The sequence below is a fragment of the Eleutherodactylus coqui genome, chromosome 7, assembly GCF_035609145.1.
Source record: "Eleutherodactylus coqui strain aEleCoq1 chromosome 7, aEleCoq1.hap1, whole genome shotgun sequence".
Lineage (NCBI taxonomy): Eukaryota > Metazoa > Chordata > Amphibia > Anura > Eleutherodactylidae > Eleutherodactylus > Eleutherodactylus coqui.
Window position 1 is genome coordinate 154,543,548 of NC_089843.1, and position 24,479 is coordinate 154,568,026.

The following is a 24,479-nucleotide window of genomic DNA, read 5'->3' on the forward strand; positions in this document are numbered from 1 at the left end:
TCTTTGATTGATGCGAAGATTTAGCACATCTAAAATTCCTTCATGTGAACGTTTCTATAGGAAACCATTGGTTCTTATAGAAGCTTTCTTTTCACGCGTCTCTAATGCGCTAAAACAGCGTTCGTGTGATCGAGGCCTAAAGCACAGGGGTGATACTCGGTGGGACGGTCATCCTGTGTAAAGTTACCTTTACTTTTTAGCTTGACTCTGATGTGATATTACGGTGTGCCGTGTTATCAGGGTAGTTTATTTACACGTTCAATTGCTTTAGAATGGGTTTTGTTGTGTTAATATAAGAGAAAAATAGATTTTCAATAGGATAAGATAAGATAACTTTCTGCCCCATGCTTTCACAAGCTAAGGTTTCTTTCACGTGAGCGCACATCAACCATCCATTTTCACAGCCGTCTGACATACGCTACGTTGGAACTGAAAAATCTGTTGAACAGGCGCACAAATCAAATGTTCGAGCGCCCGTTCATATGGCCTGGTGAGGCCAACGCAAATGTGCCGAGCTCACCAGGCCATCGCCCATTTCCCCTCCCTCCCCATCGCAGGCTCACCTCTCGTTCCTCCCTGCTCATTCTGTGCAATGGGAGGGAAGCGGGGAGCGGAACTAAGCTCCGGTCTGCCCTGCCTCTTCCCATTGTTAGCTATGGACAAGGGGCGGGGAGAGGGTGGGTGATTAGCTCCACCCACGTCCCTGCCCCTTGTCTATAGCCATCAATGAGAGGAGATGGGCGCAGGCCGGAGCTTAGCTCCCCCCGTCCCACCCCCTCCCATTGCACAGAACGAGCAGGGAGGAACAGGAGGTGATCCTGCATGGGGGGGGGGGGGGGGAGGAGAACAGACCTACGGCTACTGCAGTGGGCTCCCATGGAAGCCCATGAAGCGGCCAACATATTCCGGCCCAAAAGATAGCTCCAGATCTATCTTTTGGGCCCGACATAAAAACGCCCGGCAGTATATTGGCTTGGCTGGGCGTTTTTACCTCTAAGAAATATGCCCATGTGATCTGATGCATTGTAATCCAATGTATCAGATCACAGCACATATCAGCTGGCCGATATGCGCTCATGTGAAAGAAGCCTAAGGGTGCTTTTAGATGGAATGATTATTGTTCAAAAAATCATTCAAACGAGAGAAAGTGAACGATAATCTTCAGTCTAAACGCGAGCCAATGACGTTTTCGGTCAACGTTCAGTTGATGCAGGCAAAAAAAATCATCGCCTACCCGTTCAGTTTAAGCACTGATCGTTCAGTGTTTCACATTCGCTAATGTGAAACATTGAAGGATTCCCATTGACCAAGTCAACGATGTATCTACCTGTCTAAACAGGCTGCACGAGAGCGAACCAATTAGCGATGACGTCACCAGCTCATTCGCTCATGCAAATGAGAAACGTTTAGTCTAAGAGGAGCTTTAAATTTGGCCCATCTGTATATTGTGATTGATATATTCTAACTTTGGCATTTAGGTTTAGTGCTCCTCCGCTCGGTGTAATACATCTGTATGGGTTGTTCATCTTATGACCAATGTCCTTTACAGATGTTCTTATATCTGTGATAGGGGACTATATTAACAGCAGCTCTAGACACAGTAGAGAGAGTTTAATGATTTCACAGTGGACATGTGCAGCACATTTGTTCCTGTGTCCATTTCAGTAGTAATAGACAATATGTACATTAATGGAAACATGAACATCTAGCTTCATTACGAGTACATCATACATTGGTACTAGTTATGTTTCAGGGGGTGCTACTTCTAATACAGATGGGCTTTAAAAAAAACTTTCACCATGTTCAAGATTTGTCGGGATCACAATGTCACAATAATCCAGGGAACTGAGGATATTTGACAAACTAGCCCTCTTGGCAATAGAACAGTCTTCATCCACTCTTCCCCTCGTTTCCTGATATTTCGATGGGTGAGTCTCAGCAGTACAAAAAAACAAGTAGTGAAGGGAGGATCTGTTCTGGTCCGGATTGTGGAATCCTTTGTGGTTTATTCAGATTTACAATAAACTGGATCCTTGTCCTGGCTGGGGCAATTCACTATTAGTTAATACATGACAGAGTGCTTGGGCCACGCTCCATAGACCAATAACTTGTCCATTCTCCAATTTCTCAGCCTCACTGGACACTGCACAAAAGAAAGAATGCTGATAAGTCAACAGCATGCACATATAATATTAGTAGAATCCCAGTTATGCAGAAACATCTTTGCAGTCGTTATAAGGGGGATGAAGCAGACGTGACTTGACAACGTGTGATTACAAGCAGGAAGGACTCCATAAACGTATTACTAACAAAGAAATACAGTTCACAATAGAAAACTGTAAGGGAAATTCAGTGAAAGTGGAATTTTGAAAGGAATGGCCGCCCCCAATATAATTACATAGATAGTAGAATTTGTATTGTATCAAACAATTTGGAATGCTTGAGTATTTTAAGTATATATTGAGAGGTACTCTTAGGCCCCCTGTCCACGGGCGTGATTCCGCCGGTGATAAATCGCCGGCGAATCACGATGTCTGAAGCTTTCCAAAGCGTTGCTATGGAAAGCGCAGCCGCAGCGTCCACGGTTCTCCGCTCGCGGGATTCAAATCACAGCATGCTGCGATTTGCCGCGATTCTCCGCGGTGAGCCTATCTGTCAGATAGGCTCAGTGTGGAGAACCGTCAGCTGTCTCCTGCTCCCCAGCGGTGGCTCCGGCGGTGAAGATCTGTCGCGGGATATCACTTCGCCCGTGGACAGGCAGCCTTAGTATTTATTTCCTGTTGCTCACATAGTGCCAACAAATTCTACAGCGCTGTACACAGTCTGTCATCATTCACATCCGTCTCTGTGCAAAATGCAGCTCCCAATCTAATTTATCCATCCCACGCACCCACCAGGGCCAATATTATAATAAGCCAGTTAACTTTCATTAGGACTTATTCACATGACGGTATGCACAAAAATGCTCACCGCAGTACAATGTATTTGTGCATGAACAAGTTTTTTCAGGTAGATTTGTGCACGTCTGTGCATACTACTGTGTTTTTTGCGCAGGCATGGCCAGTTCACACGTGTGCCTGACACACTTTCAGTGGATTAAAAGAATAATTAGTCTGATGATGTTCATGTTTTGTGCAGTGCTTCACGCTTCCCCTTGCGTATTGGTGCACCAGCATAGACTTCTATGGGAGCCTTTGCTGCACAAAACACAGAAATATAGAGCAGGTGCTACTGTTTTCCACAACTGCAAAACACAGTCATGAGAATGAATGTATTGAAATCAATGGGTTCTATTCTTGCAATAAACAGCAGCCATTCAGTACTGAATGGCCGCTGCTATAGTGAATGGAAAGGGGCGGGGGAGCGAGAGGAGAGAAAAGAGGAAAGCAGTGGTTTCTGACAAGCCCTGCAGAATGATTATCGGAGGAGGGCTTGAAATATAAGCCCTTCCCCGATAATCATAAAAAAGTGGTTAAAAAAATAATTAAAAAGTTACTCACCTCTCCTGCTGTCAGCCACGTCCTCCGGCTGGCTCCCCGACACTGTTGTCCAGCACTTTCAGCAGACGGGGATTTAAAAATCCCCGCCTCCTGAAAGGGCTGTGCAGATTGGCTGAGGGCTCAGCCAATAGCAGCTACTGCTTAGCTATTGGCTGAGCGCTCAGCCAATGACAGATAGCTCTTAGCTATTCATTCATGAATAGCTTAGATATTGCTATTCATGAATGAATAGCTAAGAGCTATCTGCCATTGGCTGAGCGCTCAGCCAATAGCTAAGCAGTAGCTGCTATTGGCTAAGCCCTCAGCCAATCTGCACAGCCCTTTCAGGAGGCGGGGATTTTTAAATCCCCGTCTGCTAAAAGAGCTCAGTAGCAGTGCCGGGGAGCCAGCAGAAGTCCGTGGCATTCTTCATATCTTTTTAATGGTGCTAGCGCTGCTGCCGCTGGCCCCATTGAAAAGACTGTCACAGCGGTATTGCAGCGATTTTTTCACACTGCTCTGCGAGAGTTTTCACTTACTCTCGCAGCGCAGTGGAGAAAAAAACGCCAGTGGGTGGGAGCCCTTAGGGTAAAGTCCCCTGGTGCTAGCACCAAGTCACGACTGACTCCTAGGGACGTTTTCTGGGCTGACTGTGTTTTTTGCGGGGTGGTTTGCCATTGCCTTTCCCCAGTCACAAAGCTAAAAGACTCCAATTGCTGCACCAAATATATTACAAACTAAAACAATTTTTTGGTGTAAAATACTTCCATATGTACAGTGATGAGGTGGCGGACTGAACTGATTTGTGTTTGATAAGAATTGCAACAAATGTAGTATAGTAAACTAGGCACAGTTAACAGATAAATGTTTCCCTTTTTGTGAAATGACATCCATATGAGTTACATTAAAGAGGTTTTCCAGGCCTATCATGAGGACAGGTTGTCAATAGTTAATCATTGGGGATCTGGAGTGGAAGTACCCCAGATGTCATTGCATACTTTCTGCGAGATATGCAGCAAAATACGCTGGTGTGAGAGAGCCCTAAGGTCCTTGGCTCCAAATGGATTGAACCAAAATAAAATCATATTTTTAATTATTTTCTACCTTTTTTTTATTCCCTTTAGGTTAAAATATGTGCCCCATCTCTTTTTGCGTCAGGGCAGAGGCTTAGAAAAAGGAATGGCAAACTGATGTCTTTTGGATAGAGATGAGCGAGCATACTCGCTAAGGGCAATTACTCGATCGAGCATTGCCCTTAGCGAGTACCTGCCCGCTAGGAAGAAAAGGTTCGGCTGCCAGCGGCGGGGAGGAATGGAGGGGAGATCTCTCTCTCCCTCTCCCCCCCCCCCCCCCCCCCCCGCCGCTCTCCCCTGCTCACTGCCGCAACTCACCTTTCACCCGCGCCGGCAGCCGGACCTTTTCTTCCTAGCGGGCAGATACTTGCTAAGGGTAATGCTCGATTGAGTAATTGTCCTTAGCGAGTATGCTCGCTCATCTCTACTTTTGGATCAATTGTCTAACTTGTTAAAGGGGTTTTCCAAGTAGTTTTTTTTTTGTTGCCAGAACTGTTCCCCATGCATCTAACAGTCTAAGGCCTTATTCACACGAGCGTTTTTACGCTGCTATTTAGGCGCGATAAAACATTGGCTACCATGTGAAGCATTGGATTCCAATGTATCCGTTCACATTGGTGATTTTCAGGCATGCGAAAAAATCATGCCGTCAAAACGTCAAATCACCAACCGATTTCGGTCACAGTTTTTTAAAGTTCCATCAAAAGATAGGCCTTGACCTATCTTTTGACGAAAAACACAGGAAGCTCCCATAGACTCCTATTGGAGCTGAAAAATAAAGGGAGGGGGAGAGAGTTTACCTGCGTCCAGCGCTCAGAAAAGAACACAGCTGTCTCTATTTAAGCTAATAGAAGACATTCTGCGGACCGACGGAATTCTGCTCTGCAGCTTATTTTTCACGCAATATGCTGAATGTGAATGGATGAGAAAATGCTAAATTAATTTTGGGACTCAATTGCAGATATTCTTCAAGCATGCGATTTTTCGGCGTGTGCGGCCAGCATGACAACGCACACGCTCATGTGAATGAGGCCTTATACTCACCTCTTTCCCCCACACTGCTGCTCCCCTCTGATGTCACATTGACAGGCTGCCTATGAAGTCCCATGAACCAGGCAGGACTGACTATAAACAAGCACCTGAGTGGAATACACAGCAGCGTTGTGGGGCAAAGCAGGAAGAGGTGGGTTATGACTGTGTTATTTTACTGACTGGGGAACGGAATTTTACAAAAAAAAGTACTCGGACAACCCCTTTAAAAAAAGTCAACTCCCCTAAAAAAATACCAATGTGAATGATAGCTTTAGATGGCAAATACAGTATTTTTTGCAATGTGTATTTTTTTTCCCTCCATGACTTTGTACCATTATATACTGTCTCTATGTAAGAGATGAAGTGAGCAAAAAAACATCGTCTGCAGCAACAGAAGCCGACACAGAAAACTAGAGCTTAGTAACATAGCCATAGACGCAATAAGAAAACTGACCTCAGACACAAAAAGACATTTCATGGCTCTCCTTCCCTAAATGTCGCTGTGATTCATACGCCTTTTGTGTCCAATTTTTATTAATAGTAAGAAAACATACATGTGGCAGTAAATCCTCTGGAGGAAAATGCAAATTATCAAGGTATAGTAAATAAACTTTGGAACAGATAGAAGCGGCGGAGCGCTGAATATACACTGCTCTACTGTGCTGCAGCCCTTTCCCCACATCGGCTCTAGCTGACATTTCCATTCCTGCCACCTATAGTTTATATAGAGACATTCTGCAGTGAAATGTGTATCTTGTGGCGGCTGCATGACAGCACAGTTATATATAAGCTGGTGTTATTAATGTATACATTATGGGACATATTACTCAAATAAATAGAGTGATAAATGACTCTCCTCCCAGTTATCATATAGTGTTATGCAGTCTCATTAGCCCTGTGTTTGGAGAAGGCAGGCATATCCATCATGTACACAGCTTCAATAATAATAATTCTCCATAGATGAGGCCCACAGGGAGCTCTGGATACACATACATTGTTTGATAACAAATTACGCAATAGATTTCACGTCGATTTCCCCCAAAAAAGAGCTTATGTACAAAGAACTGTACTTTTATTCCTAGAAGAAAAGGAGGTTTAAGGTACAATGGTGAGTATGGAAAATCCGTGGGTGTCATTATGTCAAATGTGTGCTATGTAAAGTAGGAAATATCACTTTCTAGAGCGTGGGCTCGTTAATATCTACTGTATGTATGAACAGGAATTATGGCTACAAATGGATCACATGTCTGTTTGTGCACTGAAAAACTTAAAGGGGTTGTTCATGCCGCTCTGGCTCCAAAAACATTACTGTGCTATTCCTAAAACAGCCCCAGTGCTGCCCATGATATTGCAGCTTAGCCCAATTCACTTTAACCCTTTCCAATCCAATTTGTATCCTGGTTTTTCTAGGGGGCTTAATCTTTTTCTGCCGTTATACAACGGCGCTATCTGCTGGCTAAAGCCAGTACTGCATGAGGTGCCATGTTGGATAGGCTCCAACAGCAGAGAGGCTGGCAATATACAGTAAGAGAACCCCGACACGTCTTCCAATATCGGAGCTGTACAGCCTTAAATCATAATGTCTTCAGAGGTCAGACAGTGGATTGGAAAGGGAAGGGAAGAAAGCAGACAAATTCTTCTATTCCTTGACAACTCCACTAGGACTCTTTTACACGGGTCGATTATTGGCTGAACGCTCATTCCTGATTATTTTCCTATGCAAACATTCCAAAAATCAGCTAAGACACTTTTCTGCAGACATTAACATTTCCCAGATGGCGCACAGAACTGTTGCTGATGTGTTGCATAATATGTTTGTGTTATATGTATCTTTTACTTGCAGTGTATTGCATAACATGGTTCATTACCAATGTGAATTATGCTTTATGTGTCTTTCCTTCCAATCCTGGTTTGATGTGGAGAACAGTAATTGTAGTTTAATCTTATATGCTTTATGTCTATAATATGCTACATTGGTGGTAGCAGAATTGCTATTGGCTTGCCCATTTCAAGGGAGAACACACCAGGCAGGAGGATGCAGAGTTCCTTATTTGGGCATGATGGGCAAATGTATTAAAAGTGTCAGAGTTCCCATCAAACAGGTTGTTGTTGATTGTGTTGTTGTTAGGTAGTGTGTAGAGCATGAGCCTATGTACTAGCAATGTTTGTGTGTCAAGTTGGGGAGCAGTAAGTTTGGCGCAGAATTGTAATGGTGCATTGAGCGTTTCGGGAACCTCCTCACAAGAGTTGAGTATTGTGAGTTGGGCTTGCCTGGGTCTCCCTGCAAAGGGTCTGTGCAGTAGGTTGAGCATGAATGGGACATTCTTGCTATGGAGAAGGAGCAGCAAGTGTGCGAACCATGAGCAAGACCCTGTACTACTCTATGGGGCAGTCGGAATAAAGGCTGTGCGAGAGAGTAATTAGTGCTCTTGTATCAGAGAGGAATACGAGTTGCATATACCAAGGAGAATCACCATTAACTTACAGCACAAGTGTACTGTAACTTAGGCCTCCCTCACACAGGCGTTGTGGTAAGCGCCGCGATTCAACTTGACCCATTACTTGGTAATGGGCATTACAATGCCGTTAAGAGTGGCCGCTCACATGTACAGGATAGATGGAGGCTAGGCACTCACAATAATTTCCTTTGGTGACCAAAGGAACTTCAGTTTGAGACTTGACTGCTGCAAACAATATCAGGCTAGGCACAGACTTGCATAAAAAAAAGTCCACATTAACATCAACAAAAAACTGAAGTTTTTCCATCCATGTGCAGCTGTGTGGCCTCCATCTTCAGTCCATGCATCAGTTTTTTTTCTCTGTATGTATGTGTTTTTCACATCTGCAAAAAAAATACTGAAGCAAGCCCAATTCTTTTTTCTGCATATTTTTAAACCCTGAATGACTAGGCCAGTGATGGCGAACCTTTTAGAGACCGAATGCCCAAACTGCAACTTAAAACCCACTTATTTATCACAAAGTGCCAACACATCAGGTGGCGGGGCTTATCACAACATATGATTTTTATCTCCGTTGTTATAAAAAAAACAGGGCCACTTCAAAATAGACAGTGCAGATTTTGACTGCTTTTTGGATGAATTTCCGCTGAAGACATTCTGCTTTTCGCCACGTGTAAACATACCCAAGTGGTAATAGTGACCCCCCCACAGCGGCCCCAGTGGTAACAGTGACCCCCCACAGTGGCCCCAGCACTAACAGTGACCCCCCACAGTGGCCGCAGCGGTAACAGTGACCCCCACAGCGGCCCCAGCAGTAACAGAGACCCCCCCACAGGGGCCCCAGCGGTAACACTGACCCCCTACAGCGGCCCTAGTGGTAACACTGACCCCCCACAGCGGCCCTAGTGGTAACACTGACCACCCACAGCGGCCCCAGCGGTAACACTGACCCCCCCATAGCAGCCTAAGCGGTAACAGTGTCCCCCCTCAGCGGCCCCAGCAGTAACAGTGACCCCCACAGCGGCCCCAGTGGTAACAGTGACCCCCCCACAGCAGCCCCAGCGGTAACAGTGACATCCCACAGTGGCCCCAGCAGTAATAGTGACATCCCACAGCGGCCCCAGCAGTAGTAGTGACATCCCACAGCGGCCCCAACAGTAATAGTGACAGCACACAGTGGACCCCAGCAGTAATAGTGACATCCCACAGCGGCCCCAGCAGTAATAGTGACATCCCACAGCGGCCCCAGCAGTAATAGTGACATCCCACAGCAGCTCCGAGTAGTAATAGTGACACCCCACAGTGGCCCCAGTAGTAATAGTGACATCCCAAAGCAGCCCCCAGTAGTAATAGCGCCCCCTGAGACCCGTATACTTACCCCCTCCTCCTAGTTGAAGTATCGCTGCTCCTCTGCTAGCAACGCTGATCCCAGGTGCACACTGTGACATCAATGTGCTGCCATATGCCTCCTCCCCCTGCTCTCGCAGGACATAAGAAGAGACATCAGGAGAGGAGGATCCCGGCTGCATACTGACATCACAGTGTTCGCCGGAATCAGCGCTGCTGAGCCATAGGTTCGCCACCACTGGACTGGGCTGTTTTGTAACTTAAGGACCAGATGCTTTTTAGGGATTTTACCCATGTGGCAGTTTTACTGCCCTATTTTTTTTTCTTTAGCTACCAAAATTATTTTTGATGTTTTTTTCCATGACATATAGGGCTTTTTTAAAATATCTTTGTTCACTATTCTTTTTTCCATTTTTGAGTTTTATTGGGGGTAAAAAGCTAACAAAAAGATTCTTATATATTATTAAAATTATAGCTGTTTTTTTTATTAGTATATTTATGCTAAAATTGGGTATGGGACTGAGTTCTCGTTTTGTTTCGGAAGTTTTGATATATAATATGTATGGTTTTGGTTCATGTAGATCTGCTATCAGGCGGGATTAAAGCCCAGGGCCAAGCGCCATAAATTTACAGCTCTTGGTCCTTAAGGGGTTAAAAAAAAATCAGACAGCACAGACACTGCACACAGATGACATCCATGTGCTGCCTGTTTTTTTCTCTCCTCATTGACTTGAATGGATGAGTCTCGTCCATAAGACGGAGCAGAATAATGCATGCGATGAGGTTTTTTTACGCACTCTGTGTCTGCATGAAAAAAACTTGGTACTATGTGCTGCCTCATTCAATAAGACGGGTCTGTATGCTGTTTGCGTGTCATCCGTTTGTTTTTTTAAGGCCTTAAAGAAGCTGTCCAAAACCCTTTTCATGTCGTATTAATTAGACCATTATAGCAGAAGCCCACAAATGTCAGATCACTGAAATCAAGAGTTATTGAAAGCCCTGAGTGGAGAATGACCGCACTTGTTACTGCATCGCCATTAATGGTCAGCAGCGGATAATTTTTAAGGATGGTAGAACTTCCAATGCCCAGACACCCAGGTGTTACTGATCTAGTCAATATGTTGGAAATGTCATTTTTCAGTCAACTGAACCTTAACATTTTTCTGAATTGTAAAAAATTGTAATCCAAAAATCTATGCACTGAACTATATAGTCCCATATAGTACAGGAGAAGGGAATACAGAGCGGAGCAGGCTTAGGAATGTCTAATTTCCTATGGCAATCGTCTACTGAACATAAACATATAGGGGGAGATTTACCATATGTGACTTTTATGTGTGACTTTTGGTCTAATCTATTATAAGACAAAGTCATCAAAAAGTAGCACACTGGATGTCAGAGAAAGAAGGATCTTGCTCCTAATTTGTGGTGTGAAAGTTGGTGCTGGAAATACATCTCCTCAGCACTGGACTCCAGAAAAGCCGCACTTTATAAATCAGGTGTGAACCATGGCACCACCTTAATCATGCCCACCAATTTAGGCTAAATGTAAAATGCTGTGACCAGGCATAAATAATTAAAAACAGTCTCACAGCTTTCATAAATCTGGTACATGTCACTCAGACTGAAAAAAGTCGCATTAGGCCGCTTCCACATGGGATACAAAATCACACGATTTTGTAGCAATGCGACAGTGCTACAAAATGCATATTTGTGAACCCCATGCTTTCCAATGGGTTCCTTCACACGAGCGATGTTTTGTACCCTGCAACATTGCGAGAATATAAAATTGTGGCATGCTCTATACAGCCGCAATTTGCTATGGTTTGTAGCCCATATTTCCCTATGGAGCCTTTCTTTCTGTTGCATTGCATCGTATGAAACAGTGGTCTCGTGTGGTGCGATGCAACTTTTACAGTAGGAAATCCAACTGTAAAAGCCCTAAAATAAGCCCTAGCTGCAATTAGTGCAGATACGTCACCTAACAGCTGCTGCCCCACTTCTCTGCACTTCATTGAATGGCTGCGATTGGTTCATCGAGCGCTGGCTCTGACTACTGAGCCGAGGTGCTTGAGAACCAATCAGAGACTGCGCTTCTTGGAGGCGGGATTTTTCAAACCCCAGACCAGGAAGAATTGCCTGAAGACAAGTGCTGGGGAGCTGCGGAGAAGTGTGGCAGCGGCTGTTTGGTGATGCATCTGTTTTTTTGTGTGTTTTTATTGCAGCCAGGGCTTATATTCAGGGTAGGGCTTATATTACAAGCCCTCCTGAAAATCCCGGCAAAAGAACGCTTAAAAGTCGTACGACTTTTTAGCAACCAAAAAAAATCGCAATATCGCCCCAAGAAAATGCAGCGATATTGCACAGAACACAGATGCGATATCACTGAGATATCACGTTGCCTGTGTGGAAGTGGCCCTATAAACCAAAATCTAAGCGCATGAGCTTTTATAAATCTCCCAATATTTCTCCATACTGTATGTCCCATGTGTAACTAAGGCCGGGGTCACATGGACATATTTACACATGCAAAATGTATGCATGCAATACACAGAAGAGAGAAAGCATTGATTTCAATGGGTTCGCTCACATTTCCATATTTTGAGCGTGCAATCTGGTTGCGCAAAAAAACGCAGCATGCTCCATTTTTGTGCACCAAAGGTCCTTATGGAAGTCAATGGACGGTGCGCAAATGCGTGCGCACTGAAATGTCTAGTGGAACTCATTAGACAAATTAGCCATTTCAATCGATGCCTCTTTGTTTGCCACGTGAAAATGAACATGCCCTCCCGGCAGAAAAAGTCCAGTAAGATACACCAATACAAGCGCAAAAAGACTCATTCAGTGTGCAAAAAAGTTGTACCGGGGCGCATACAAATACGCATACGCTCGTGTAACGCCGACCTGTCCATGTACATAGCCACAAATATACTAATCTCTTCTATCTGATCTATTAGCCACTTATACATGTGTGTATTGCTAAAACCGCTGCAGCCCTCCGAAGCACAAGGGTCTCCTCTAATTTGCCGGTGACTCTCACTGATACGCCATGTCATCACTTTGTCATTTCCTTAATTTAGATTCAGCCCTCCAACTGTTCTGTGCCACGGCTAACAATAACAGCGGCTCATAGCTGCTCTATATCCAGGCAGCTGGGAACTTGGAGGGATAACAATGAATTAAGATGAACTGAAGTTCAGGGCAAAGCACTAGATGAATCTGGCAGCTACTTAATGTATAGAAGATGTGAATTATTTCATGGATAATCTCAAGTGGATCCCTCCTGCCCTTTGATCCTTCCCTGTGACTTATTATTAATAAAGAGTTACTGTACCGTAGGCCGACTTCCACTCGCTGCTAATGCTGCTCAACGTGGGGCCTGTCAGCGGTTCTGCTTTTCTTGAGCTGATGCCTTGTAATAAAAACAAAAATAGATGGATGTCCAAATCAGACGAGGCATAGAAGCTTTTCCAAAGTTCATTGCTAATAGTGTTGCATTGTATGGACATGATTGTGCAGCCAACCACACGCTCAACCAGCTGCTTGTAAAATATGGTAGGTAACAACATTGCAACCCATACCCTAAGAGATTCACCATACAGAAATTAAGATTAAAGTGATCTTGGAGACCCGATTTTTGCAAACACCAAAAATGTATTAATGCAGTGTTTCCCCATCGCCAGTCCTCGCGACTCCAATAAGCCATGATTTGAAAATACCTTGTAGAGAGAACACTTGTGGCAATATCTGAAGAACTGAAAATAAGTACCTGTGCAATATATTGGAAATCTTGAAAACCAGGCTTGTTGGTGAAGGCTAGAGTTTGGGAAACAATCGATTAAGGAAAAGAGACATGATGGCATCTTCTTCTCATCATGATAACACAACGTATAGGTCTAGATGGCTTCTACAGCATTGGGGTTGTCAGGGAAAGGGTAATAACAGACCATCAGCATGGAACAGAAGAGGGTTCCCAAAGAAAAGCGTTTTGCAAAGGTTATTGTTTTACTCATTCTTAGCAGATCCAAGAGCGCCCTTTTAAAAATATGTTTTAGTCTAATTGCTTAGACATTGGACTCAATTTTATTGGCTTTGACTACGTTTGCAACCAGTACTTCCATCCCCAGTATTTTGTATGCAAAAAAAGGTTTTTTTTTCTAAGCAACACTGAACCTAGAAATAGATGAGAACAGTAAAGAAGAAATACAGTTGCCCCAATTGTTTGTCAGTTTGTATGATTTCATACACAATGCTGAAAAAAAGCAGTCTTGTAGAAATGCTGCAGAGAAGACGGGGTTAATCTCTTGTTGATCTGTTCCATTTTTGACTGGTGGCAGCTGGATGGGGTGGAGCTTAGCCAAGGGGGAGTTAACAATCTTTTTGTCCTACTGTAGGCAGGGCAGAGGGGAGAGGCTCCTGCTGCAACCAGTTTACTTATAGCCCTCCATAGGATTGTGAGGAGGACATGGCTGAGCTCCGGGGGCACAGAGAGAAGATTCTATAAGACGTTACTCAGTTTTAATTGTCCTTTGAGGCAAAATAGTATCAGGAAGAGATTTAGGATGGAAGTGCTAGAATAAGTTTCATTTAGTATTTTTTGTTTGTTTACTTTTGACTGCACAGTATTCGTCCGGTTTCACATTTCTGGTCTGCCTCAAAAAAACAGAAGAAAAAGAGGTGCACGCAGCGCTTTTTCTTCTGTCCAAAAGCTAGGCATTTGAGCGGAAACCGAACAGACCCCATTATAGTCAATGGGATTCATTGGGCGCTGTTCGGTTCCATCCTTAGACGGAGTTGTTTGGCCATGGGGATTCCCCTTGCCTGCTCCCCGAACAGAACAGGAAAGCGGAACGCTGAGTGCAGGTGTGAAACCACCCTTTAAAATAGCAAGAAGAAGATCAGCAGGAAATCCCACACCCATCAGTATGGCTTAGAAGACCTATTCACAAACATGCTGCTAGATAAGGGGTCCTCCTCCAGAATATAGCTGTGCAGGAGACATACCTGTTCATTACATGGGCAGCCCATTGATTTCAGTAAGAACTGTGTAATGCTTTATTTTCCCTGTAGAGGAAATATATTGTATTTCCCAATATAGTGGTGCTACATTGCTAACAGGCTCCCCCTGCTCTGATCAGCTTGTTGTTGGGAGTCCTTCTAACCCCTTTAACCCTACTTAATTTTCAGATACCTCAGAAATATTTGTAGTATTTTCAAAACAAATAAATATATACTGTGTTTCCCTGAAAATAAGACAGTGTCTTATAATAATTCTTGTTCAAAAAGGTTTAACTTTTTTACATGTATAGCTGCCTGGACACTATTTATATTGACTTGTTAAATTAACTGTTAGCAGGGCTTAATTTCGGAGTAGGGCTTATATTTCAAGCATCCTCAAAAAGCCTGAAAAATAATTTTGCATCCTCAAAAATTCTGGAAAATCATGCTATGTCTTATTTTCAGTGTATGACTTATTTTCAGGGAAACAGGGTACATGTATAAAATAATAGAATAAGACACAAAAAGTAAAGCAATGCATTACCGGAGAAAACAAATATTGGATCTTCCATCACCAATGGCATTTTTAAGGGCATCGGTGCCAACGATTTGCCATTTCCCCAGTTCTACTGGAATCGTTAAAGCTCTGCCTTCCAATTGTTACCAAACATAGCAGTAGCAGTGAGAAAAGTGATCATCACACGGGTCGTTGGGGCAACTTTTTGCTAAGAAGTAACATCTGTGAGGTTCTTCCCTGGATCAGTAGCGATGGCCACACATGTGCTTGGTTAACTTATGTAAGACCGAGATATAACGTTCAGTCTTATTCTCTGTGCACCACACATGTTTTCTGGCATGGTTACATTTATTATGTCATCAAGTGAACCCACATGTCAGCTAGGATGGGTATCCTAATACCACAATGAGCGAGGCTATATACCACATGTCTTCACAGCAAATAGAGAACTAATGTTTCCAGGGTTCCGTGAAAACGCTCAGCAGCAAATATAGTCATCCAACTCAAGATAGCGAAGATAACTCTGACGAGATGGCCAAACCAGGAACAGATGGAGGAAGTGAGGGATTATTAAGATGTTATATTGCTGAATTTCAATCAAAACATGCCAGTTCTCAGCAGGAATCATTAGTCATTTGCTTTCAATACTAGCTGCTCATTTTGGTAGACTTCACATGTGTTTGAGCAAGGCTGTAATTCTAAATGTGATTTCTATTAAATCAAATAGCCCACTATTATTAATAGGGTTAAATGTAAATAATATAATATAGGGAGTTTGTTTGTGACAAAAACACCTTAATTAAAGGGGTTGTCTCTTTTCGACAACCCCTGTCTGTTAGAAGAGTCCTCCAATGATAAGTCCTGTTGAGACCACCAGCAATCAGCTGTGCTTTATGGGGGTATCTAAAAGCAAGTATTTAGTTTCCCTACAGCGCCACCAAAGGGAAAATGATAAATTACACCGTTCTCATTGAAATCAATAGGCAGGGCGTCTAATTTATAGAAGTCCTTTTAAGGGAGACAAACAGCTGCTCTTTGTAGCACTCAGGCTAATAAATGAGGGTCCTGAATAATGCTTTAGGCTTCCTTTAGTAGGGGAAAGCACCACAAAGGTGTAAGGAGTCTTCTATAGGCATTGTGGGGGATTATTCCATCACTCATTAGTATTGCTTCCTTTAGCGACTTTTCGCACGGGACGGAATATTTCCCAACAGCATTGCAGAATGCACGCTACTGTGGAAAATTCAGCACCAAAAAGTGCAGATTAAGGTGCGGAATTGAAAAATAAATAAATCTTGGTATTTGTATAGCACCAACTTATTCCGCAGAGCTTTCTGGTAATTATTACTTATTACCCCCCACCAAGCTGGGCTCTCATTTTACCGACCTTGGAAGGATGGAAGGCTGAGTCAACCTTGAGCCGGCTACCTGACCCATGCAGGGATCAAACTTGCAACCTTCAGGTTGGAGGTGAGAGCTTACACTCTGCACCACACGAGGTTCATAAACATCAGTGTCCTGCCAGCAATTACATATGAAAATCCGCAGTAAGCAGTTTGGATTTTGGTACGGAATTCAGGGACCGCATATTCCAAAACACTATAGCAGAATATTCCATCCCGTCTGAAATGTCCCTTAAACAGACTTTTTTGCTATTAAAAAAAAAGCATCAGAAGAATTGCATGCAATTTTTTGGTTCATGGTATCTTCTCTTTTTTTACAGCCATTTTTATCGTGTTTTTTTGCCTTTTTTTTCTCCTTACATACTTTTTTTCTATAGAATAGAGATGAGCGAACATACTCGGATAGGCACTACTCGTCCGAGTAATGTGCCTTATCCGAGTACCGCTGTACTCGTGCTCAAAGATTCAGGGCGCTCCGCTGCTGACAGGTGAGTCGGAGCGGGGAGCGGGGCAGAGCGGCCGGGAGAGAAGGAGAGAAAGATCTCCCCTCCGTTCCTCCCCACTCTCCCCTGCAGCTCCCCGCTCCGCAGCGCGTCCCGAATCTTTGAGCACGAGCACAGCGGTACTCGGATAAGGCACATTACTCGGACGAGTAGTGCCTATCCGAGTACGTTCACTCATCTCTACTATAGAAATAGCACTGGGAAAAATGCCAGAAATAAAACCAGACCCAGAGCATACTGTGCCTCAGTAAAGTGCCATGGACCAAAAAAAACACAGTGAGGAAGAAAGACACAAAAAACGTAATGTTTGTACTACAAGCGGCGTTTTTTTGCCACATGAAGCCTGACAAGAACATCTGCGGCAAAAATGTAAATAACTTGATGTTTTTGCAAAAAAGACTGTAACACCAGCTTTATAGGTCATTTTACAAGAGTTTTACCAAACTCCTTAAACCAACATTCATATGTATAAATTAGACATCACTCTTTCTAGACGTCTTCAGAGGACTTACATACTATTCGGCTAAGCAGAGGATACAGTCACACTAGTGTTAGACTACTACTAGGTATGTAATGCTGGTGAATGGCACAACTGATGCACAATGATTTAACAAAGGGTTCACTGAGAGCAGGCATATCACACCAGCATATAGAACATGGCCTCTGGCACTTCATATGGACTTTGCAGCTGGTTTAGCTGTGCAGGAAAGCTTACAGGGGTCTACTGACAGGTTTACTTTATCATAATAGCTTTATAGAACACACAGGAAACTCTTTGTCAAAAATTTCTAGCACCTAGAAGAAGTTGTAGTTTTGCTGCAAAACTCAGCATGTGGTTACATCTCATGCACAATGATGAAAGTTGTGGTGTGATTAGATGAACAGTCTTGCCGTCTAAGGGCGAGCACCCACTGGCGTTTTTTTACCTGCGTTTTGCGTTTTGCGTTTTTCCTGCACAGGCATAGAGATAACATGTGTTCCTGTCCACTGGCGTTTTTTTTGCATTGCGTTTGCGTTTTTAACATAGGAACTGTCAGTTGCATATGTGTCCTTATTTTTCTCCATGGAAATTAATGGCAAAGCCGCGAAAACGCCGCGAAAACGTCGCGAAAAACGCAGCGGAAAACGCGCGGAAAAACCGCGGGACACGCGGCGAAAACGCTGCGGTTTTTTCCCGCGGGAAACGCAAACGCCAGTGGGTGCTCGCCCTAAGGCCCTAAAAGTGGTTCCCCTCTTGGCCTATAAAAAGGCTCTCAGAGGCTCCTTGTGTGTGGTGGACCTGTCCTTCCACTTGTGTAGAGCTTGTTGACCACTAAGTGTACTGTCCTATTATGTGTACTGTCTTTGGCACCCACCTTCGCCTCTATTTGCAGAGGTGTCATGAACGATGAAACTGGACGCTACGGAGTGGAACAAGGTTGTCTTCAACAACGAATTCAGGTTCAGTTTGGTACAGACGACAGCCATGTTCTTCTCTGGAGACCTCAGCACTTCAATCCTGCCTTTGCTGTGGAGCGACACACTGCCCCCACTACTAGTGTGATAGTCTGGGGGGCCATGGCATAGAACAGTCAGTCCCCCCTAGTAGTGGTATGAGGGACAATGACAGCTCAGTGATACAGTATGTTCAGAACATCCTGCAGCCACATGTGTTCCTCTCATGGCGGCTTTCAAGAGGCATTTTCCAGCAGGATAATGCTCGGCCGCACACACAAGGGGGTCACAGGAATGTCTCCACAACATTGTCACACTTATGTGGCTGCACGGTTACCAGATTTATCACCAATAGAACATCTATGGGACCTTCTGGGACACCAACTTCAACAACCTACGAGTTTGCATGATCTATAAGCTCAGTTACAGCAAATGTGGAGCAATATGTAGGGTACTAGAGCCTCCATGTCCACTTGTATCACATCTTGTATCCAAGCTAGAGGCAGTCCAACAGGGTTCTAGAGCCTCCATGTCCACTTGTATCACATCTTGTATCCAAGCTAGAGGCGGTACAACAGGATACTAGAGCCTCCATGCCTGCTTGTATCCAAGCTAGAGGCAGTACAACAGGGAACTAGAGCCTCCATGCCCAAACCGTGTCACATCTTGTATCCAAGCTAGAAGTGGTACAACAGGGTACTAGAGCCTCCATGCCCCCCATATCACATATTGTATCCAAGCTAGAGGCAGTCCAACAGGGTACTAGAGCCTCCATGCCTGCTTGTATCCAAGCTAGAGGCGGTACAACAGGGAACTAGAGCCTCCATGCCCAAATCGTGTCACATCTTGTATCCAAGCTAGAGGCGGTACAAGAGGGGACTAGAGCCTCCCTACAAGTGTTCAGTTTTATGCAGTAAATTCTCCTTTTGCTCTGATATTGTAATCACCTTTTTTTTATCAGCATTACAATCACACAGAGAAAGTTTCATTCCATTCTGACAACTTCTAGGTGCTTGATTTGTTTTTTGACTATGAGTGTATGTAATGTCAAACATTTCTAACAGAAATCATATCTACAATGAATATAAAGTGTATTCACCTGTAATAATATACCGCAAAAAAGACAATTCCCAGAACAAGGAGGACAGCAAGCAATGAAACACTAATGGTGACATTGCGAATCTTCATCTGTGTAGTATGTCTCTCCCACCAGTTCAGGTCATCAGCCTGACATCGCTCTCCAAAGTACCCTGGAACACAGCTGAAATACAGTACAAACATTAAACACCCATATGGTATGTAACCTGCAGAAGGACAATATTATTTTTCAGATTTGGATCTTTCAAACGTGTACTTGAGTCATACTCAGGGAGCAAAATCGAGCAGTATACATTATGTATGATTTTTTTTTTAGCCATTTTTAGACAACAACATGGATGAGAAATCATCACCAATGTAATGATAAGATACTCGTAGGTCCACGAGTTTTTTCGAAATTGGATCCATGTGAAATAATCTTCATATCCATTCAGATCTAAATCAAATACCATATGCAGTCCTCTCAACAAGCACAAGGTATTCTGATTATTAGGCCAATAGTGCCACCTACTGGTCACACTGAACATTCAGAATAAAAATAATCAGTATGAAATCTTACAAGATGAAGTGCTTAATATAAAGATGATCACGCTAAATACTTTGAGGTACAAAAACAGATATGAAATTTGTAGTTGGATACTTTTTATTTTAATCAAAAACTGTATTCTGCTAATTTTATGTCATCACTAGAGATGAGCGAACGTACTCGGATAAGCACTACTCGTCCGAGTAATGTGCTTTATCCGAGTACCTCCCCGCTCGTCCTGAAAGATTCGGGACGCGCTGCGGAGCGGGGAGCTGCAGGGGAGAGCGGGGAGGAACGGAGGGGAGATCTTTCTCTCCTTCTCTCCTACCCGCTCTGCCCCGCTCCCCGCTGCGACTCACCTGTCAGCAGCGGAGCGCCCCGAATCTTTCAGCACGAGTACAGCGGTACTCGGATAAGGCACATTACTCGGACGAGTAGTGCTTATCCGAGTACGTTCGCTCATCTCTAGAAACTTTTCTCACGTAGAATCAGGATCCAAAGACTACGGGAACACAGTGTTAGAAATCTATTCATTCCAGCTCTCACAGGGGTCACTTTGGTTTTGTGGATAATGAATGGTGAGTTGGTCTAGTTATGCACCAATAGGAGGCTGTAAGGGGATGTTAAGATGGCAGAATCTGACACGGAATTTCCGTGTAGATTTTGCCTCTAGAACCACAGCCATGCTGTTGTGTATTTTGCCACAGATTCGCATGCAGATTTAGCTCGGTCAATGGGCAAAATCCGTGTGCGGAATTTCCGAAGGGTTTCCCGGTGGATCTACATGAAGAAATGACATCACTTCTTCACACGGATCCTTGTAGAAACATGTTGGATGTTCTGCAAGCGAATTTTGCTCATTGACAGGGCTATATGTGCGCAAATCCACAGCAAAATACACAACAGAAACACACCGCTTAGCCACGGATTTCTTCTATGGTTTTACGGCAGAACCCGCGTGGAACATTCTGCATCGGTTACCGCTGTGTTAACATACCCTAAGGCTCCCTGTCCACGGGCGTCGCGGTATCCAGCAGCGGATCTCTACCGCAGGAGCCGCAGACGGTTCTCCGCAGGTCAGCCTAATCTGATAGATAGGATGATCGTGGAGAATCAGGGCAATTCGCAGTATGCTGCGAATTGCCGGCCCCGAGCGGGGAATCGCAATGATTCACCGCTCATGAACAGGGGGCCGGCGCTTTCCATAGCAACGCTATGGAAAGCTTCAGACGCTGTGATTCAACGGCGGTTTACCGCCGGCGAAATCACGCCCGTGGACAGGCACCCTAACACTGCAGATCTAGGCAGATTTCCTCTTTAGGAATCCGGTAGACCGCCTCTGCGAAAGTTGTGAAGACAGTTTAGAGTGGTCTCACACCTGCTCCTCTTCGGGAAACAGGAAAGGGGAATCCCCATGGCTGAATGGCTCAGTCTCTGGACAGAACCGAACAATCCGCTGTTGGGGTCTGTCCGCCTGCCGCCCAGTTACCCGGCTTTTGGAATCTTTAGCTGGATCTGCAATGCAGATGTGAAACCGGCCTAAGACACACATAAATAAATCATTTTCTGGTGTTCTTTTATTTTTGGTGAAAACTAATCTTTCAGTGCAGAACTGCAGGATATTTGTCATCTTACGGCTATGTTTTTATTTTAGGTCTAGTCATCATCCTCGTACAATATACCATATGCTGAGAACTTACACACAGCCATAATCATCCACATCCGGGAAGTATCTGCACGTGCCATGGAAACAGAAGTGATCATGGGAAGCAGGACATTCCTGTGTGTGACTCCTTCTAGATGTGTCATTTACTGTCACATTAACAGTGCTGATAGTGGTGGACGACTCTGCAAAATGATTCATATGCATGTGGGTTATACAACATTACTAAGGAGCGCCTCATTATAGTACAGGCATTATGTTTCTATAAGAGGCTAATCAAGCTTACAATGTATCTACATGAAATCACAACATACAGATGTAGCAGAATGTTCTGTTTACCTTCTTGTTATTGTTTCTTCATTATCAGAAGTCCAATAAGACAAATAACATCATGGATGGGTCTATACAGGGGCTCTGTGGCGAGAATTGGGGACTTTATTGCTAAGGGAATAAACTGACCCCAGATCTAGCGTCAATTGAACATTCACTGTTGAACATATGGGCCGTTTTAGAACTAGTGATTTTTGTTTACAGAGACCACTTCCAATAGGCGGAAGTCAGATATTTTGTATTGACAACTTTAGAATGCGATAGCTAAATCGGGTTAACTAAGGGTGGTTTCAGTTGGGGGTTCCAGTTTCCTGCTCTATTCAGGGAGTAGGAAACAGGTATCCCCTGGCCAAATGGCTCCATCTTATGATGGAACTGAACAGCGCCCAAAGACCCATTGATTATAATGGGGTCCATTCGCTTTCACCCATTTCGCTCAGCTGTCTGGCTTTTAGTGCCCGATCTCTGACGGAACCTTTGACCGGAAGTTCTAATGCAGATGTGAAACCACCCTAAATCTTTCTTTAGTGTCTAGGTGCCAGTTGATTTCCCTAGAATGTTTGTTTTTTATAGACTAATAATAATGAACTCAATTTAGTTTTATACACAAAATCAACTATCTCATCGTGTCATTATCAAAGAATGAGAATAGGATCAGATATAGTCATCTACACTCTATATACAATAGTATAAACACAATCGCATCTCATCCTCTTCCTAAAATGTGTTACTAGGCACCCCAATACACATAAAACACATACGTAATTACTACCAATAAGACTGTACTTAGTATACAGAAGACACTCTGAGCTGGAGGTAAGCTAAGTGCATGTAATTAGTTAGATTACATAAATAGATAAACCGTAACCAAAATGAGAAACTAATAATATGATTATTGACTAAAAATATAGATAATAAAATAATATTATACTCAATCATGCTGTGAAATGATATCACTTAATGAAATCACCATATCCATTTATGCCATTTTAAATGGAATCATAATTGGTCCAACTTCTGTAACCTCCAGCAATCAGCTGTTATCGGGGGAGGAGAAGCCATGTCTGGAAAGCAATGGATGTCTATGTAGTGCAGAGACAGGCTGGATCCTCCAGAGTGGCTCTTCCTCCTGGTTTATAGAGGGAACCCCTCTATAATGTCCATATACCCTAATAGGGCATATGGATATGGTTTGTTTTTTAGAACACAACCCCTGTGGCCTGATTATATTTTGGGCTAAGCTGGAAAAGTCAGGCAGATGTACAGTTGCAAGAAAAAGTATGTGAACCCTTTGGAATTACCTAGATTGCTGCACTGATTACTAATGACATGTGGTCTGATTGTTATCTAATTCTCAACTATAGACAAACACAACTAAACTAAACTAATAACACACAAACATTTGTACAGTTTATGTCTCCTAGGCCTTTTTCACACAAGCGACAAAGCCGCACGATTTCTCGTGATGCGACAGTGCTACAAAAAACAAGTATGTGAGGCCCAGGCTTCACATTGGCATTGTTTTGTAGGCTGCTACATTACGAATAAAAAAAAATGCGGGTTGCTAAATATTGCTGCGATTTGCGAGGTTTTGTAGCCCATGTTTCCCTATTGAGCCTTCCTATGTGTCACATCGCATGAAAATATGAAAATGCGGTTTTTGTGCAGTGCGATGCAACTTTTACAGTAGGAAATCCTACTGTAAAAGCCCTAAAATAAGGCCTATCTGCATAAAAAAAACATTACCTAAGAGGCACTGTTCGGTTCCGCCGCACGTCTCCTCAGGTCCCCGGCAGACTTGCTTGTAGTTTTCCTTCAGCGCTTCCTGTTCAGGAGTTTGACAAACTCCGCCTCCAGAAAGCACTGGCTGTGATTGGTCCTCGAGTGCCGCGGCTCAGCCAATCAGAGCCAGCATTCGATAAACCAATCACAGGCATTCATTTCTCTCCTTGGTGTGGATTCCATGTGGAAACCATAGTGGGAAGCCAGAAACAGATTAAAACCCATTGATGAGGCTAATCTATGTGTGGATTCAGCAGCGTCTTAGACTAAAAATCCACAGTAAAAGAATTTGAAGGATCGGCCTCAGATTCCCACCGCAGATTCAATGTTGCTTTTTTCCAATAGAAAATCTCTCATGTGAACATGGTTTTGGCCCGACATGCCTAGTGACAGTCCCAATTTATAGTCCCAGTATGTAATTACATGATTGAAATGTACTGTAAGTGGAAAAAGAGAAGAGTGCAGTAGGAGACGTGAAAAGATTATTAAATATGTAACAGTGTGGTGGCTCCAGAGTAAGACTTTGCTGGCTAACCAACATCCCTATTTGCACTTAGACTTTTCTGAAACATCCATGCAGTTTGCTGAAGTTCCAGGAACTGATCTGGTGTGTGCGTTTACTGCTTCCTGGCAGACAGTGACTTAGAAGTAATACATTAGTGTATCTAGGATGACAGCAGAGATTACACCGCAAGAGGGGGGGAAGTCATGTATGTAATAGTAAGCAAAGAAATCCTAAGGCCCCCTTCACGTATGAGTATTTGCGAAATGAACAGTGCTTTATTTGCGTGTGCATCGGTATATTTTACTATAGTTTTTCCATGCGCAAAGCATG

The 24,479-nt window shown here is 43.7% G+C and overlaps 1 protein-coding gene across 2 annotated transcripts in view; it reads right to left on the bottom strand.

Annotated features, from left to right (window-relative positions):
* Positions 1-835: 835 nt before the first annotated feature.
* EGF (epidermal growth factor) overlaps positions 836-24,479 on the bottom strand; it is a 117,290-nt gene continuing 93,646 nt past the window's right edge. For both annotated transcript variants that reach the window (XM_066573831.1, XM_066573832.1), the window contains 4 exons: positions 21,570-21,717; positions 19,345-19,506; positions 12,725-12,802; positions 836-2,143 (listed from right to left, as the gene is read on the bottom strand). In XM_066573831.1, coding sequence (XP_066429928.1) covers positions 12,748-12,802; positions 19,345-19,506; positions 21,570-21,717 — 365 coding nt within the window. In that variant the 3' untranslated portion in view covers positions 836-2,143; positions 12,725-12,747. The remainder of the gene's footprint in view (positions 2,144-12,724; positions 12,803-19,344; positions 19,507-21,569; positions 21,718-24,479) is intronic.